The 15,853-nt window shown below is 35.7% G+C and overlaps 1 protein-coding gene across 7 annotated transcripts in view; it reads right to left on the bottom strand.

The window, feature by feature from the left end:
* Positions 1-15,853, bottom strand: part of Lrp1b (LDL receptor related protein 1B) — a 1,939,581-nt gene that overhangs the window by 991,695 nt on the left and 932,033 nt on the right. For all 7 annotated transcript variants that reach the window (XM_031370139.1, XM_031370141.1, XM_031370138.1 and 4 more), the window contains one exon: positions 15,404-15,566. In XM_031370139.1, the coding sequence (XP_031225999.1) occupies positions 15,404-15,566 (163 nt within the window). The remainder of the gene's footprint in view (positions 1-15,403; positions 15,567-15,853) is intronic.

Here is a 15,853-nt window from a genome sequence, read left to right on the forward strand (position 1 = left end):
AGAGAGAGAGCAGGAAGGAAGGAAGAGAGACAGGAAGGAAGGAAGAGAGACAGGAAGGAAGAGAGACAGGAAGGAAGGAAGGAAGGAAGGAAGGAAGGAAGAAAGAAAACAAGCAAGCAAGTAGAAGAGACTAGAACAGAGAAGAAAAGAGGAGAGAAGAGAGAAGAGTCTAGCAGAAAGCTATTGAAGATAGTCCCTGATGAGAGATTGGGAACAAACTTGGTTTTCTTTTGGGGGCTGGTCACTGGGAGTTTGACTATGCTCCAATGAGTATATGGGAAGCACAAGTTGGACTTGGTGTATTTTTGTTGTTTTAGTTAAAGGTACAAGGGAGGAAGGGTAGACCTGGGAGTGAGAAGTGAGTACATTGTATGAAATTCCCAAAGAAATCATAAAAAAATTATGCAGAGGTAAAAAAATATAAAATTTACATGACTAATAAAAAGCTCACATAAACTTTTCACTAAGATTTTATTTTTGCTAAAGTTTTACCATAAGTAGGGTTTGAATAGGAATGGCCCCCAGAAACACATATATATGAATACTTAGTCTCCAATTGGTAGAACTGTTTAGAAGGGATTATGAGGCATGACCTTGTTTGTTACTGGGGTAGAATTAGAAGTTTCAAAAAGTGCTTGTTATTCTCAGTGACTGCTCACTGACTTGTGTTTGAAGATCAAATTGTGAGATCTCCGCTACTGCTCCAGTGCCAAGCTTACCTGCCTTTGCCATGCTCCATGCCATGATGATCATGGACTCTAACCCTCAAACTGTAAGCTCCAAAATAAACTTTCTATTATAAGTGACCTTAATCAGAATGTATTATGAAAGCAAAAGGAAAGTGAGACACCTACTTTTACCATGTTCTCTTCATCATTACACACACACACACACACACACATACACATACAATCAAAAACATATGTTTTTTCATATGTATATGGAAATATATCAAATATATGTGTGTTTGTGTGTGTATATAATTCTGTGTAAAGCTCAGTTAATCAGCTGTATCTTAACCAACTTTAGATAGTAGTGTATAGTATGTAATATATAATATATAGTGGGTAGTTTGTATTTTGTAGTGTGTAGTATGCAGTATATAGTGTAAAGTATATAGTATGAAATTATAGATGAAATGTAGGTTAATATTTTACATTTTTGCCAGTTAGCTCCAACAATAAATTATTTTTCAGTGAGTATTTCTGTACAAATTAACCCAAAGTGGAGCTGCAGTATATGCCACAAACTATTACATATACTATATAATTATATATCTTTCTTTGGTATATCCAGGAATGATTTTACTGTATGTCATGTATGTCAAGTATTCTGAAAAGACATTGACTTGATATAACTACTGTGCTATTTTAATAGTGTACGAGACTCAACCACTGATAATTACAGAGATGTTTATTTGGTTACTGAATATTTTATATTTTAATTATTTTTCAGAACTAATTGTCTATTATTCCTATACTATGACAGATCTCAGAGTTCTAAAACATTTTTCTACCTACAAAACCTTGATTTTTCTGATCTCTTTTATTGAAAATAGATTTTCTTCTTACAGTATATTCTGATTATGGTTTCTTCTAGCTACTCCCTACTTCCCCTCATCCTGAAGATTTTTTTAAAAAGATTTTATTACCAAATCATTTATTTTATGACTTATGTTAGAGATGTGATGATAAAATTATCAAAGGGAAAGATAATAATGTTAAAGCATTTGTTATGAAGATAGATTTGATTGGAGTATAAAAAAGTTAAAAAAGAAAACAGACTTTTAGTGAGTAAAACATATTTCACACCTAATCAGTATGTATGCATGCTTTATTTTAAAGTCTAATCTTCTCTGTTGGATTCTAGATCATGTGTTTTTAATTATGACCAAATATATTCACATTTAACAATACTCAATAACAATGTCAATAAAAACCAAGCTATAGCTATAGCTATTAAAAGGCAAAGCATAAGTGTAACGAGACAAGCAATATACTAGAAGAGGACACTGAAGACTAGGGTTTAAAGAAAATTTAAGAAGTCTAAAACAGAAGATAGGATTCCAGGAGATCATCATCTGCCAGGTAAGGTATGTATAAGTTTCCAGTGTGGGTGAGATATTCTATATCTTAGCAATTGATAATAAAAATAAATGTGTGACTCAGTGTACTATTTGTTCTATTCTAATAGAAGCTTCCTGACAGCTTCTATCTATTGACAATGATGTGTCTTGCAACATGATTTTTCTCCTTGTGCTAGATAGGGAAGCACCTGTTCTGTTAAAAATAGTTTCCAGTTCGTCAGTTACTTGTAGGAAAACATACTTTGTGACAATGAATTATCAACCACATTCCGGCATAAGTAAAATTTAAAATCACAAACTTCAAAAGTACTGAAAATCTTTACAGTTAAGGCTACAAGAAGTGAAAGGGACTGAGAAGAGAATTGTTTCAATAGTAAACAGTAATTGGCAATAATCACATCTGTACTGCTCTGGATGGTACTTTTATTCAAGAAATATGGTAATAAGGTTCATGCAACTCATGTCAGTAATTTTTGGGCTGAAAACTCTCCTTTTGGGGACAACCAAGTCACTTTACCCACAAAAACTCACATTCCAAAAATTGGGAAAGTGTTCTTCTAACGCACCAGGGAACAAACTATCCTTTATTTGTGATGAAAATGCAATTCTCACACAAGTCTGTGTTATCTAGCAGTCATTTGATTTCCCTTGTATTGCTTCTGTTCTCATGCAGGCCTCACATTGAGCCCAGGCTATGTGGGGAAATGCATAGTGATGGGCCATTGATCCTCTCAGTGTTGAAAGCCATTTCCTTCTGCCCAACTGTGTCCACAGTAGTAAGAAAAGGCACAGAGACTCTACTCCACAAGAAATGATAATGTTTACATACCTCCTTCTCACAGCCATTATCAGCTGCTTTATGTTTAAAATTGAATTGTGAGAAAATAATATTCCTTACCAAGGCTAGCTTATCAATGTGGCCTAAGGAGGCCTAGGGAAATAGAACCTCATCATTACCATCACAGTAAAAAAATTTGTCATACATTATATATTTATGGAAACTACTCAAACACTCTTTGAGTTCTGTCTCCATGGCCATGAAATGGCAATAGTACTTTCTAAAGGGAATAGACTTCCATTTAGGGAATACAAGGTACAAGAAAAGGAGTTTTGTTTCACCAATAATTTATACACTGGTGGCTGGTTGTACAATAAGCTCAGAAGAAATGTGCTTATGGACTTTGATTCTGACTAAGAATGCAGGATTCTTGGACAGTAGCATAGCATCCCTTATTTTTATGTCCAAGGACATTACCATAACATCCTTTATTTTTATGTCTGAGGACATATTATCTTGTACAAATAGCAAGTTACTCTAAGGGAAGTCCTCAACTTCCTGGATGATCCACATTATAATCATATGACCATTCACCAAAGGGAATTTTCTTATCTTCTTTTTAAATACTTTTAGCATTTATATAATGGTTTCAAATTTATGGAAAATTTAGCAGAAATAGTTTTCCTGAGTACTGAGCCTTACCTGTCAGTAACATCTTACTTTAGTTCACATTAGAATTCATGAATCTACTTCAGTACTTCACTACAAACTTAAGACCATAGTCTATATTAAGACTGTCTGTATGTTGTGCAGTTCTAGAAGATACTGAGGTTTGCTTTGTTGCTATGTATTGCAATGTCAAATACTGGTCCTCAAGATCTGGTTGCCTCAGAGATCAGGAGATCCTCATGTATACCAAGTGATGGTATGAATCCTAGCTCCTTAATTTACAACTTTGGTTAAATAAAGAAGCCATTCAGAAGAAGAGAGGTAGAGTGGGCTTTGGTTTCCTGTCATGGGGACTGAGGCAGAGACCATGAGGGTGAGAAGAGAGAAGTAAAGAGAGTAGATGATGCCATGGTGTAGGTGAATCATGAAAACATAGCCATGAGCTCTGGTCTGATGGATTAAGAGTGGCCCAAACAGAACATGACAGAAATGCAGATGAAATAGCTTAGAGAGTTGCTGTCTGCCCTGCTCTAGAGCTTTAAAGGCTAATTATAAACATAAAGGTTTTGTATCTTTTATTTGGGAGCCAAATAATCAAAGGTCAGGTAGAAAACCCCAATTAATTTATGCTACCACAATAAGATTTGATAAATGTACAGTGGTCTGCATTCATCTAAGCAGTATCACACAGAGTCATTTCAGTGACACCAATTTCCCCCTACTTTATCAGCTTACCCATAATTTCCCCTACTACCATGCTCTGATAACCATGGGTCTTTTCCAAAATGGCTTACAGTTTCTCCTTATAAAAATTTGGCTACAAATTGTATAATACTCCAAAAAGATCTTCATAGAATTTATATGAAATTGTAACAGTTCTCTCCTAAGGAATACACTTGTAGTACGTACTTCAAGTTCCATTGCTTTCAGGGTCACTATGTAGTCTTGTGGATCCTGTTGACATGTCAAAAGATTCCCATCCACCTCCCCTTTAATTCCCTATGGTCAGGATGACTTACTGTGGAAATAATGTGGTAAATAATACTGTAGTCTGTGGGCCTGGAATTCTGACATACCCATGCTCCTAGGAACTGTAAGTCTGGAGTGTGAGGCTGTGAGCTCTGTGCCATATTCTCCACAGTATGTTCAAGAGTCAAGGTCTCTCTGAATTACAAAATGAGACTATTATAGAAAAAGGTTTTGGAAAGAATATGTTGACTAAGGTATGACTCTCTTAAGCTTGAGTCTTGGCTACAATATATAGTATTTTTTGGTTTTCCTTTTTTTTAAAAAAAATCAAAGTCAAGTAATCTCACCTATTGAGATCTCATGTAGAAAAGAACATAAGGGAAAATGGAGCTCTATGTATTTTCTAAGACACTGGAAGATCATTATAACAGAGAAATTGCTTAGAACAAAAAAACTCTTCAGTCACATTGCTAAGCATAATACTCATATTTTTCTTTTTAATTTCCTCTCTGAATGTCCTTCAAAGAAAACCGACCCAATTGAAAAGGCAAAATTTACATTCTGAAGAAGTACAACGTACTAAAAATAAAGAAGTTATAGGCTGTGAAACTACTTTCCTATGTTCCATGTAAATGACAAACAGGTCAGTGTTTTACATGAGTATTGTTATGGTCACAGGATGAGCTGGGGCATTTAAAATTGTACATGGTAAGGTATTCCATTCTCCCACTTTCATAATTAAATACTTCACAAAGCACATATCAGATAACCGTATAATTCATGAAAAACATTTAGTATTGACTTAGCAAAGAAAAATGTAGAACAGGAGGCCTCATAGGATGTTGTGTTATAATACAAACACTAACAACACTTTGGTATCATATAATGTTCTTTATAACTGAAATGCAATTTGATTACCTCCTGGAAAATGCCTCTACCCAATATGCCACCTAAGAACTGTGAATTATAAGAGTTTAGAGCAAGGGACTCTGAGCCTTTAATGTTGCTAGTAAGACTAGTTTGGAAAAGGACGATTTTGGCTTTAGTTATGTCATTTCTTTGCTTTAAATTAATTATAAAATATTGTATAATCTATTGATATGCATTGTTACTTAATTAATTTTAATGAAATAAACTTAAAATTATTCCTTAAAGCATGTAATATTAAACCAAATTACAAATAAAAGTAGACTGGTAGTGTTCTTCTTTTTTAAATAATAGTCTAAAACTCAGGCATGGGTTAACAGTTTCCTATGTTGGACAACCTTGAATTTATATGTTGCCAGTCTGTTTGTTTTGGGACAGCTTATCTTTGCAAGGTATGAGCATTTTAAGAGTAAGATGATCTAAATAAAACACACTTTACATCAAGTTGCCCCTCATTGTATCTATAATTTTGCTTATCTTCAACTTTTCAAGACTATGTTCAAGATTGAGACATCACTATTAAACTCTGAAGTATCAATCCCTATGGAACAAACTAGAGGCTTTTCTTTAAATTTTGTATGCTAAAAAAAGCAAGGCTGTCATCCACTCAGTTTCCATAATAGTTTTGTTGAGGTGAATATCACCTTTGCCACTGTTATTGATGCAGTTGCTGCTACCTTCTTTGTCTTCATCATCATCATTGCTATTGCCATACTTATCTAGCACCTGCAGGCCTCCTATAAAAAGCATCAACATATCCATCAGAAAGAATGCAATTTAATCTCAAGCACTTCATATTCCACAGCACACAGTCTCATGATATCGGTACCATACATTTCTCTTCTATTTATTTGGAAGTAGTCTGAGCTTTATTTTTCCAATTATTTCCTTCTAATAGAAAATTCCCTGGATTCAGATACCTGTTTATAAGTCTCTATTTTGACTGTCATTAAAGGCTGTATGCCCCAATAGAAATTGATTCCACCTTCAGATATACAAATGAATTCTGATGAGTCCACAAGCCTCGGTTATAAAATCTTCATTTACCTAAACATGTAAAGCTGAAAGGACAAACAAAGAAAATGTATGACTTATCTAGAGCCCAGGAGGATAACACTGGTCCAATTCATCAAAGGGATATAGATCATCACAAAATATAAAGAACATCACACAGGAGGATAAGCATAGGAGAAAGTGGGACAAGGGAAAATGTGAACAATAGTGAATACAACCAGTGACTGGTGACTCCAGCTACCTGAGAAGTGTATGTATACCTCATTTTCCTTAGTCTTGTCCCAACAAATTGGCCGTGGATTTAGCCTGACCACTTACTATTATGTCTGCCTTTTATATTCTATAGGACAGTATTTTGTTAAATTTTCTGTTAGTTACTTGATGCAGAGAAGGAGGCTGTAGTAGTTTCAGATACTCTGTCATTTGATTCACAGATTGCTATGTGAAAAATGAAGCAAAAACAACTGTAAAAAAGACTACGTATCATCTGGAGGCCTGATATGTTGGTCTAATTGGAGTGTATTTACCTTATGGGAAGATATACACATGCACATCTGGGAGCCAGAAGGTAAGATTCCAATGAACAAGTATTCAGTATAAACTTGTGTTCTCCTTTCTGTGAATCATGGTGTAAGGATCACATTACTGCTTATGAGAATGCTAGGATTCCATCATTCTCTCATGCATAGCAAAGTTAATGTGTACTCTGAAATATAACTTATTTTGAATAACTAAATGAATAAGTTAGCTAATTCTTATGCATACATATGAATTTTGTATCAATAATTTTGAAATAAAAGTACAAATACCATTCATTCACAAATATCTGAATCAAATACCAACTCAATTTAGATGTTCTGTTGTCATTGTGTTAGACTCTTATTATAGGGTCTTATCTGAACTCATAAAATCAGCTGACAATGACAGAGAAATGTTAGCTTTGCTTGCTTAGAAAGCATTAAGTTGCTTTTTAAATTTTCATTTGCAAACAAAGACCCTTATTTCACTAATAAAAGGTGCCAAGAACCAACTAACACCAATGTTTGATTGTTCTTACATGGCAATACAATTTTGAGTTAAAACAACATTTCTAACTCTAGCTTTTACCCAAAAGTGAGGGCAATTTTTCCATACTGGAACTATTAAGAGTATGGCTCAGGGGCAAGTAGGACTGGTTCAATATTCTTCAAGTTCCAGCAGTCCAGCAACATGAAACACAGCTCAGAATAAAAGCTTAGGGCTGCTTTCACTTCTTTTAGAACTGAGTAAATTATACAGCCTGATAAGCCTGTAAGTTGATTTTGTATATTAAAATGTTGTAATGAGCAGGGGAATGATATCAGAGAGTTATTGCTTTCTTTTAATTTTTGTCCTTTCCCCATGTTATTTCACAAATTAAAATTTGCTTGGGTTTGAGATTTTTATTTTTTTAACCAAACCATTATTGATATGAGGAATTAAGAAAGAAAGAGAGAGAGAGAGAGAGAGAGAGAGAGAGAGAGAGAGAGAGAGAGGAGAGAGAGAGGGAATGCCCAGTATTTTAAATGCTTCAAAATTAGGGAAAATATTTCTCAATGTTCTCCTAATATCTGATATGTCATGCACATTTTTTTGTATTCCTAGTGTTACAAGAATGCTGTGTACGTCATCTTGATTCTTTCCATACCTAAGCACTATGGGGACTCATTCCTATTATCCAAGAGCAAGCCTGAGTACCTTCTATCCAATTTCTGTTTTACAGAACTCCCAGTGGGAAACAAGAGAACATCTTAAACTATTTGATACCATAAATAATCCTTCTCTATTATTAACAAAGATTTTTAGAATGCAATCTATTCTATGGCAAGAGTGAAAAAGCTTTTAGGCCACTTGACAATCACTTTATAAGTGAAAGAGAAATATATTTACCATTACCCAGTATTTGGAAATTCAGTTTTCCTAGAATGGTGAATCAATCAAACAAAGGAAAAACTACCATAATTTTCATAAAAGGTTTTAAAAGAAAAGTCGGGATAATAAATATATTATCAGTGTGATACCACCCAGTGTCTCAGTGTCACATAACATGCTAACGGTACATATAAATCTTAAATATAAAAAATAATATTCCAAAGAAAGAAATTATATCACTCTGATTAGAAAGAAAGAAATAGTTGAAACAAAATAATACTCTTTCACTTTTCAAATATGCTGAGTTTGGTAAAAGAAGACTGTTCAATTCCTGAGGGTACGTGTTTAAAAAAAGAACTTAAAATGGCAGTTTGAACAGGTGAGTTTAGCTCTTACAGCATGTGACATGGCATGCTTGCCTGACTCCTGTTCATTTCCACATGCTGGCCTCCATTTACTAAAGCCAAGAACCAATGAACCCATCTAGATAGAGAGACATATCAATTCAAACCAAGACAAAAAGGGAAAATCAGATCTGGAACCCTTTCTATACTCAAGGAACAAGATAATGTATCACAGCCAGCAAGCACTAGTGTGAATTTGGTCCATCTCAGGGCCTGTTTTGAGCAACCTAGATGTAGAACACTTTGATGTAAGTTACTAAGTAACTAACCCTGAAGCTGCCTGAGATCTATATCTTTAAGTAAGGTTTAAAAAAAAACAACAATCAAACAAACCAAAAAACCAAAAACAACAACAAAACCAAGGATGTGAATCAGAACTACCCTAAATCCCCAGGTTTTGTTTTTGTTTGTTTGTTTGTTTGTTTGTTTGTTTTGCAGTTTAAGCTATTACTGTTATTTCCTGACACTCCTCCTTTCTGAGTGGCAGCATTCCTTTGGCTGGGAGTTCAGAAGCATTCCTGGGAGGCTAAGCAAACACTGAATAGGTTTAATTGAAACAGAATTGTGAACCTAGTAATTTAGAGACAAATTTAACAGACCTTCAAAACTTATACAATAAAGAAAGAATCGATACCAGCATAGCAAGGAAGAATGGGGATTTTCTAAAGTCTTCCACAAAGTCAACTTTATTTTATTTTTTTATGCTTTCATTGAATATAATATATCTCTTCCCTATTCCTTCTTCCTCAAACCCTTCCCAGGTCCTCCTCACTCTCAAGTTGATAGCTTTTTTCTTTGCGTATTATTGTTGCATACATATGTTTATGAACACACATACACAAATACACATACATATACTTGGAGAAAGGTGGGTCTATATTTTATTGTTTGAGTATGTAGGTTTTAAGAGACTTTTGGCAGTTACATCAGCTGGGGTTACATTTTCAGCCAAAGATGTGGATCAGAAGAAGTACCCTAAATCCCCAGCATGTCTCCAAGCTCATCACAGTGTAACAGGAACCCCGGAGTAGTATGTAAAAAAATATGATAAATCTGTATCACCCACCATTTAAAGAATAGAAACCCCGGGGTAGTATGTAAAAAAAAAAATGGTAAAGTCGTATCACCCAGCATTTAAGGACAAGGGAGCAGAGTAGACTTGGAAAGTGGTTAAACCTTCACAAAGCTGATGATGAAATTGTGTACAAAATTATATTATGGGTTTACATCCTCCATTGTGGAGGGCCTCTATTCTCAATGGCCAATAATGATGAGTTGGTCAGGTCTTTAACAGTGGAATTAGTTCTCAGAACTGTTAGTGATCTTAGCCTGGGTCTAAGATCTTTGTCTCTGAGGACTTGATAGCTTCTGGAACCAGGCAGATAAAGGCTTATGGATTTTCTTCTTTGGCTCCTTTTATGTAGGTTCTCTCTCATGTTTCCACATTTGCCCTAGTCTTCTTCCTGCCCATGCTGCTTTCTCTGTGGCTGCTAATCAAAGTTTAGCCATGGCTGCCAGGACTCCAAACCTGTCTCTGTTAGGACAATACAGGAAAGGCAGCATCTTTTGAGTCATCCAGGGCTGCCAGGATTGCTCAGGCATGAATTTATCCTCCCGTGAAGAAGATCCTGATAGGTGAATGGGATGGAGGCCAATAGTGCCCTGTGATGTTCTAGGTTCAGACTTGGACTGGGTGGATCAGAACTGCCAGTTCCTGCTACCCTCCAGCATCAAGTATAATCAAGATGTTGCAAGCTCCAGGGTATGGGTTTCTGGAGGTGTTGAATTTCCTGTCCTACCACAAGGCCTGATCTTCAGCTGTCAAGCTGAGACACTGAGCACCTGCATTACCAGGTTCACCGAGCCTCCAGAGTAAACTTCAGCTGTCAAATCTCAAGCAAAAGCTTTGCCAATCATCTGAGCACCAGGCCAATATTTAGATTATTGGCTGCCAGGCCATGTCCATGTTCCTCCCTGCTATTTTTCCAGTCTTCTGCTGTCTTTGCAGCTTCTTCATGTGTCCACAAGAGCACATACTACTGAGAATAGTCCCAGAAAAACAATGAAGGAAGTAACACAGTGTTTCTCCCAAAAGACTTATGTACTAAGACAAGTAGCCTGCTTCTGCAGTTTTAAGAAAGACTGCAGATCAGTCAAAGTCATTCATTTAGTCCACTGCAGCCACACCGATGGGTGATTTGACATAATTGGAGGTTTGGCCTTGAATCATTTATAGTACAAGGGGAATGGTATGAAAGGTAGTTCCAGGGGTTCAGTGGGTAGTGCTACTCCAGTGGCCCAGAAGGTAGCAATTCATCAAGGCTTGGGGCTACAAAAACTGTCAAAGAAACTGTCAAACAGTCCTGGCCAGTGCTGTCCTTTCAAGAACCAGTGCAATTAGCTGCGGTCTTTGCATAGCTCTTTCAAAGCTACCACGGAGTGTTCAAGGTGCTGGCACAGGCACAGTCTGCAGTTGCACCAGCTTTTAGACTGATAGTTGTTTTTGCTCAAGACACCTCAGGTAGCAAGACAGAATTCTCAGAGCTGCTAATTAGGGAGTTTCTAGTGTCTGTGTTTATTTGCAGGAAGATGAACATCAGAAGCAGTGGTTACAATATAAGCTCAGCATTAACATTAACAATCATTTTCATAGTGCTTACAGAAAGGTGCCTTCTCCCTGCCAGTTTTTCTCAACTGAACTTCTGAACTCTAAGCTTCTCCAGAATTACTATATTACTATGTAGAATCACACACACACACACACACACACACACACACACACAAACACACATATACACACACACACTTCCACTTTCTTGAGACATTATGCATTCAGTCACCAACTTCAGAAAAGAAATTTGAATCTCAGAATGGCAAGGCATCTTTCCCGGGGTCCAAAGCAGTCTTGCCAAAGCTGCGTACTGATGTCTAGTTACTTCTCCATGAACCTCCAAATTCTCCAAAGGGGAGTGATTAGATTCATCCAAGGAGGTAGCAGAATAAAAAACAGAAAACAAAAATCAAAGAAACAATAAAGAAAAGTTAAACCACAGACTCCTGACATTCTCAGTTATCTCTGCCTTACCATTATTAAAGAAACAGATGCTGAAGAAACGGGCCTTACCTCTGCCCAGTTCATCCCATCAAACTCTTTTGCCCTATTCTACTAATGCACAAATAGAAGTATCCTTCCTTAAATGTAACATAAAATTCACAAGTTGTGAGGTTTTAGGTTTTTTTGTTATTGTTGTGTGTGTGTGTGAGTGTATGTGTGTGTGTGTGTGTGTGTGTGTGTTTAATTTGGTTTGGTTTGGTTTTTCAGTTAAAGGTTCCAATGTTGTTATGTTGAAAATAATCAGGACTTTTGTGTGTTTTTCTCTTCTTAATAAATCTTAATGAGTTTTTGTTTGTTTGCCTGTTTGAAAAGGAGAGAGGAAAACAGGGAGAAAGGGAGGGAGCGAGGGAGGGAGGAAGGGGGAAAGAGAAACTTTGAAGTTGGGCATATGGAGAGGTCAGAGGATCTGGCAGTTGTTGGGGGGGCATGATTAGAATATATTTTATAAGAAATTATTCCCAATAAAAGAAGAAAAATGTGAAACAATTATTTTTTATATACAACCTAAACTAGAAAGAAATTATCAAACTCTTTGTAAGATTTATTGCTTAATAAAACATAAAATAAAAGTACTTATGAATATAGCAATGCATGAGTAAAATATTACTCCCCTCCATTCTTATATCTGTAGCTATGAGAAATATTTCCTTCCTTTTGTTCTTATATCTATAGCTACTTGTTCTGCCTTTCTGATACAATGCCCTCAACCCACTTTTTTTAATTCCTGGGAGAGATCTTATTTTTCCTATTTGTTTCTTATTCATCAATATCTCATCATAAATAAGTGTAGCCTACAAGAAATAAAGCCTTTGAGAAGACTGTTAAGAAGAAAGAATCTGATGGAAATGAAATGCAGTCTATGATGGGGTAAGATGTAGTTCTGAAGCATTAAAAAAGCAGAAACTGAGTGGCCATCTGAAAGACTGGCTATTTTTAACGCTGGTTGCATGACCTCTGTGCCACCTTCCAACTCTAATGGTTCCTCAGCAATAGGCCATTTTCAATGAGTCATTGAAAGGAAATGTTGCTGAAATTTTGAAAAGAAGAGGAAAGCTTTGAGAAATATCTCTGAAAAATAGCTTGAAATAGTAAGTTCAAATAAGTAATTTATAAATCAAAGGCAACATACAAACATTATTAAAAACATCTTTTGGGGATATTTGTTGTGATTGGCTCCCAACATAATGGGAATTCATACAACATTAGTCTTCTGTATCCAAACTTTAAGGAACTAAAACCAACAAAGAATAAAATTCCAAAGATAGTGCTGCAAATTTTGGAATGGCTGTGAGGTAAAAATCAAAAAGAGGGAGAAGAGTCAAGTCACAGACACTTCCGAAAAATGATGTTCCTTCTACATGATCTTTGGGACATAAGGATATTCTGATTGTGTTCTAAGCCTCTTCAGGTCAGGGCACGAGAGCCTGGCTGATATACTCTGATATTCTGCTGTCTCTGAACAATTAGAACATTACAAGAGAAAAGGATATTTCCCAGAACAATTAGAAATAAAGAAAATATTAATAGCATAATATTTCTATATTCATAGCTCACATATAAATATTCTCTTCAAAGCAAGTCCTACTGTGGACGTTTTCCTGTTTATCCCCAAACTTCATCGTGCTTTCATCCAGAAGGCCATTTACACACAAGCAGAACTAAGCTGAAGTATTCAGCTGCAAACTGTATCTACTCACACAGTAGCAGAACAGTTCTTGCTTTGATATCTGTGATCATGACTGAAAAACTGAGTGAGAGTCAGACCATACCAAAAATAAATAAATAAATAACAGACCTCCTATTGTGACAAATGGCACAGAGCAAAATTACATTTAAGCAGTTACCAGGCCCCGAGGAACCCATCAAAGAATGTGTGCAAACAGTATGGGGCTTTCTACATCTAATTCTGTTGACAAAATGACAAAATGTGACTCTTTCTCGTAATGACAGAGAGAAATAAGTTGACTGCAAACATAAAGTATGCTGTTGCTAAGAATGAGAGATGGCATTCATATTATGCTACATTTCAGTTGGCAGCTTTATTGAAAAGAGTCACATGATCTCTGTTTTTATGAAAGGCAAAGAATGTGGTGAGGAGAAAGGAAAAAGGAAGCAGGTTCACCTCTGAACATTTAGACATACAAGATGGAGAAGGCTATCTGAGGGTCAATTTGAGATTCAGTTAGCACCATCCAAGAATAACTTACCTGCACCCACATTTCTAAAAAGGACGCCAAAAGAATGCTGATAGCATGCTTGCAAATTTCAATTCTTTCTTACTACCCTTATCCAACCACCCAAACAAATCAGTTTAAATACAACTTCTTTTACTAATGCCTTTTGAAGCATCGCTGTAGTCAAGTAACCATCTGCTGCAAACACAAATAGTGCCTCATTCAAGAATTATGTTACGCAGGCTTCCTAGCAGAGTTCTTACGTGCAAGCTGTTCTTGTCAAAATCAGAACCATTGTGATGATGCATCTTAATATTCAATCAGACTTTAAGTAAAGAGTGACAAAAGTCCACATATGGATGACAGCTGCTTCCTCAGTAAATATTTTCCCCTTTATTGAATGGAGGCTTATGGCAGTTTAGGATAAGTTCCATAAGACATTTCAGTCGAACAGCCTGAGGACTATGGAAATGACAGTAAGAAGAAAATTCCAGTTTTCCAATCTGCTACAATTTACATATTCAACACCAACAATCCTTTCAAGTAGCACTGCATGTCATTGATTCCGCAGTAGCCTTGGGTCACACTGGTGAGCAGGTAAATTTGGGAACTGCCCGTGCCTCTTTGTTACTCCCCTTCCTATTGTTCTGCCATGTTTGTAAAATATGGGAATTGTGTCTATACAGGCTTTCCCAATATATGAACAAAGTTCATAGAAATTTAAATATTTGTGATCATATTTTAATAAGCAATAAAATATTTGTAAATGATTAATGATGTTATTATTAAAAAGAGTGTCTTATAAGGGCTGTTTTTAAATCAATGAACTGAATCACAAATTAAAAAGACTAAAATATATAAATGGATTCTGCTGAGTTCACTAATATCATGATATTATTAGGTATAAATATTAACGTTTCCTTAAAATAGTCTGAACTAACAAAGATAACTTAATGTTGGAGTACCATCGAATCTATATTGTATTTTGTTTAAAAATCTTAAATGCTATGGTGATTCAAGTCAATAAATACTGTATCTTTCAAGGAATCTTTGAAATTTGCTAACTGCAAAGTTCCTTGTAAATCTTCAAAAATTCTCTATCTTTAACCTTAATACTACTATAGTGAGGTTCTTTGGAGACCACAAGCAATTTTGGGTAGGGTAAGGTTGTTGGTATATTAGGCTGTGGCTGTGGCATCACTTCATATATAATGAAGTGATATATAATGAAGTCCCTTTCTCTTCCTGCAATGCTGGTTAGCATTTCTTTTTAAATAATATTAAAGTCTTATTCTCTAACAAAATCTCATGTTATACTTTGATTCATTTTTAATAAGAATATTTTCAGACCAGGCATGCTGAAGGTGATGTTCTTACCCTGCGATGGGATCCGCTGCTATGGCCTTAGGGTTGTGAAGCTCCAATTCAATCAGGGTGACACACACAGAGCCATTGAAATTACAAACAAAGATCCGGTCACTGACATGGTCCACGAAGTAGATATTTCTGGTAAGCCAGTCAATTGCCATTTGTTCCACATCTGAAAAAACACATAAGTAGAATAACTTAGTCACAGATGTAAACCTTGCATTATAGCCAGAACACACAAGTCTGACAAAGTAGAGAGCTTAAAATGCAAGTTGTTTCTTTATTTGTCATATATATATATATATATATATATATATATATATGTATATATATTTTTTTCTTTGACTCTAGAGAATCCTGACTAATACAATGGTGATTAACATAGAGAGCCAGAAGTGGTCAAAGGTACAGAGGATAAGAGTTTATGCAGCGTTTTGATCTAAAGTGGTCAGGAATCAT

The sequence above is a fragment of the Mastomys coucha genome, unplaced genomic scaffold (assembly GCF_008632895.1).
Source record: "Mastomys coucha isolate ucsf_1 unplaced genomic scaffold, UCSF_Mcou_1 pScaffold15, whole genome shotgun sequence".
Taxonomy (NCBI): domain Eukaryota; kingdom Metazoa; phylum Chordata; class Mammalia; order Rodentia; family Muridae; genus Mastomys; species Mastomys coucha.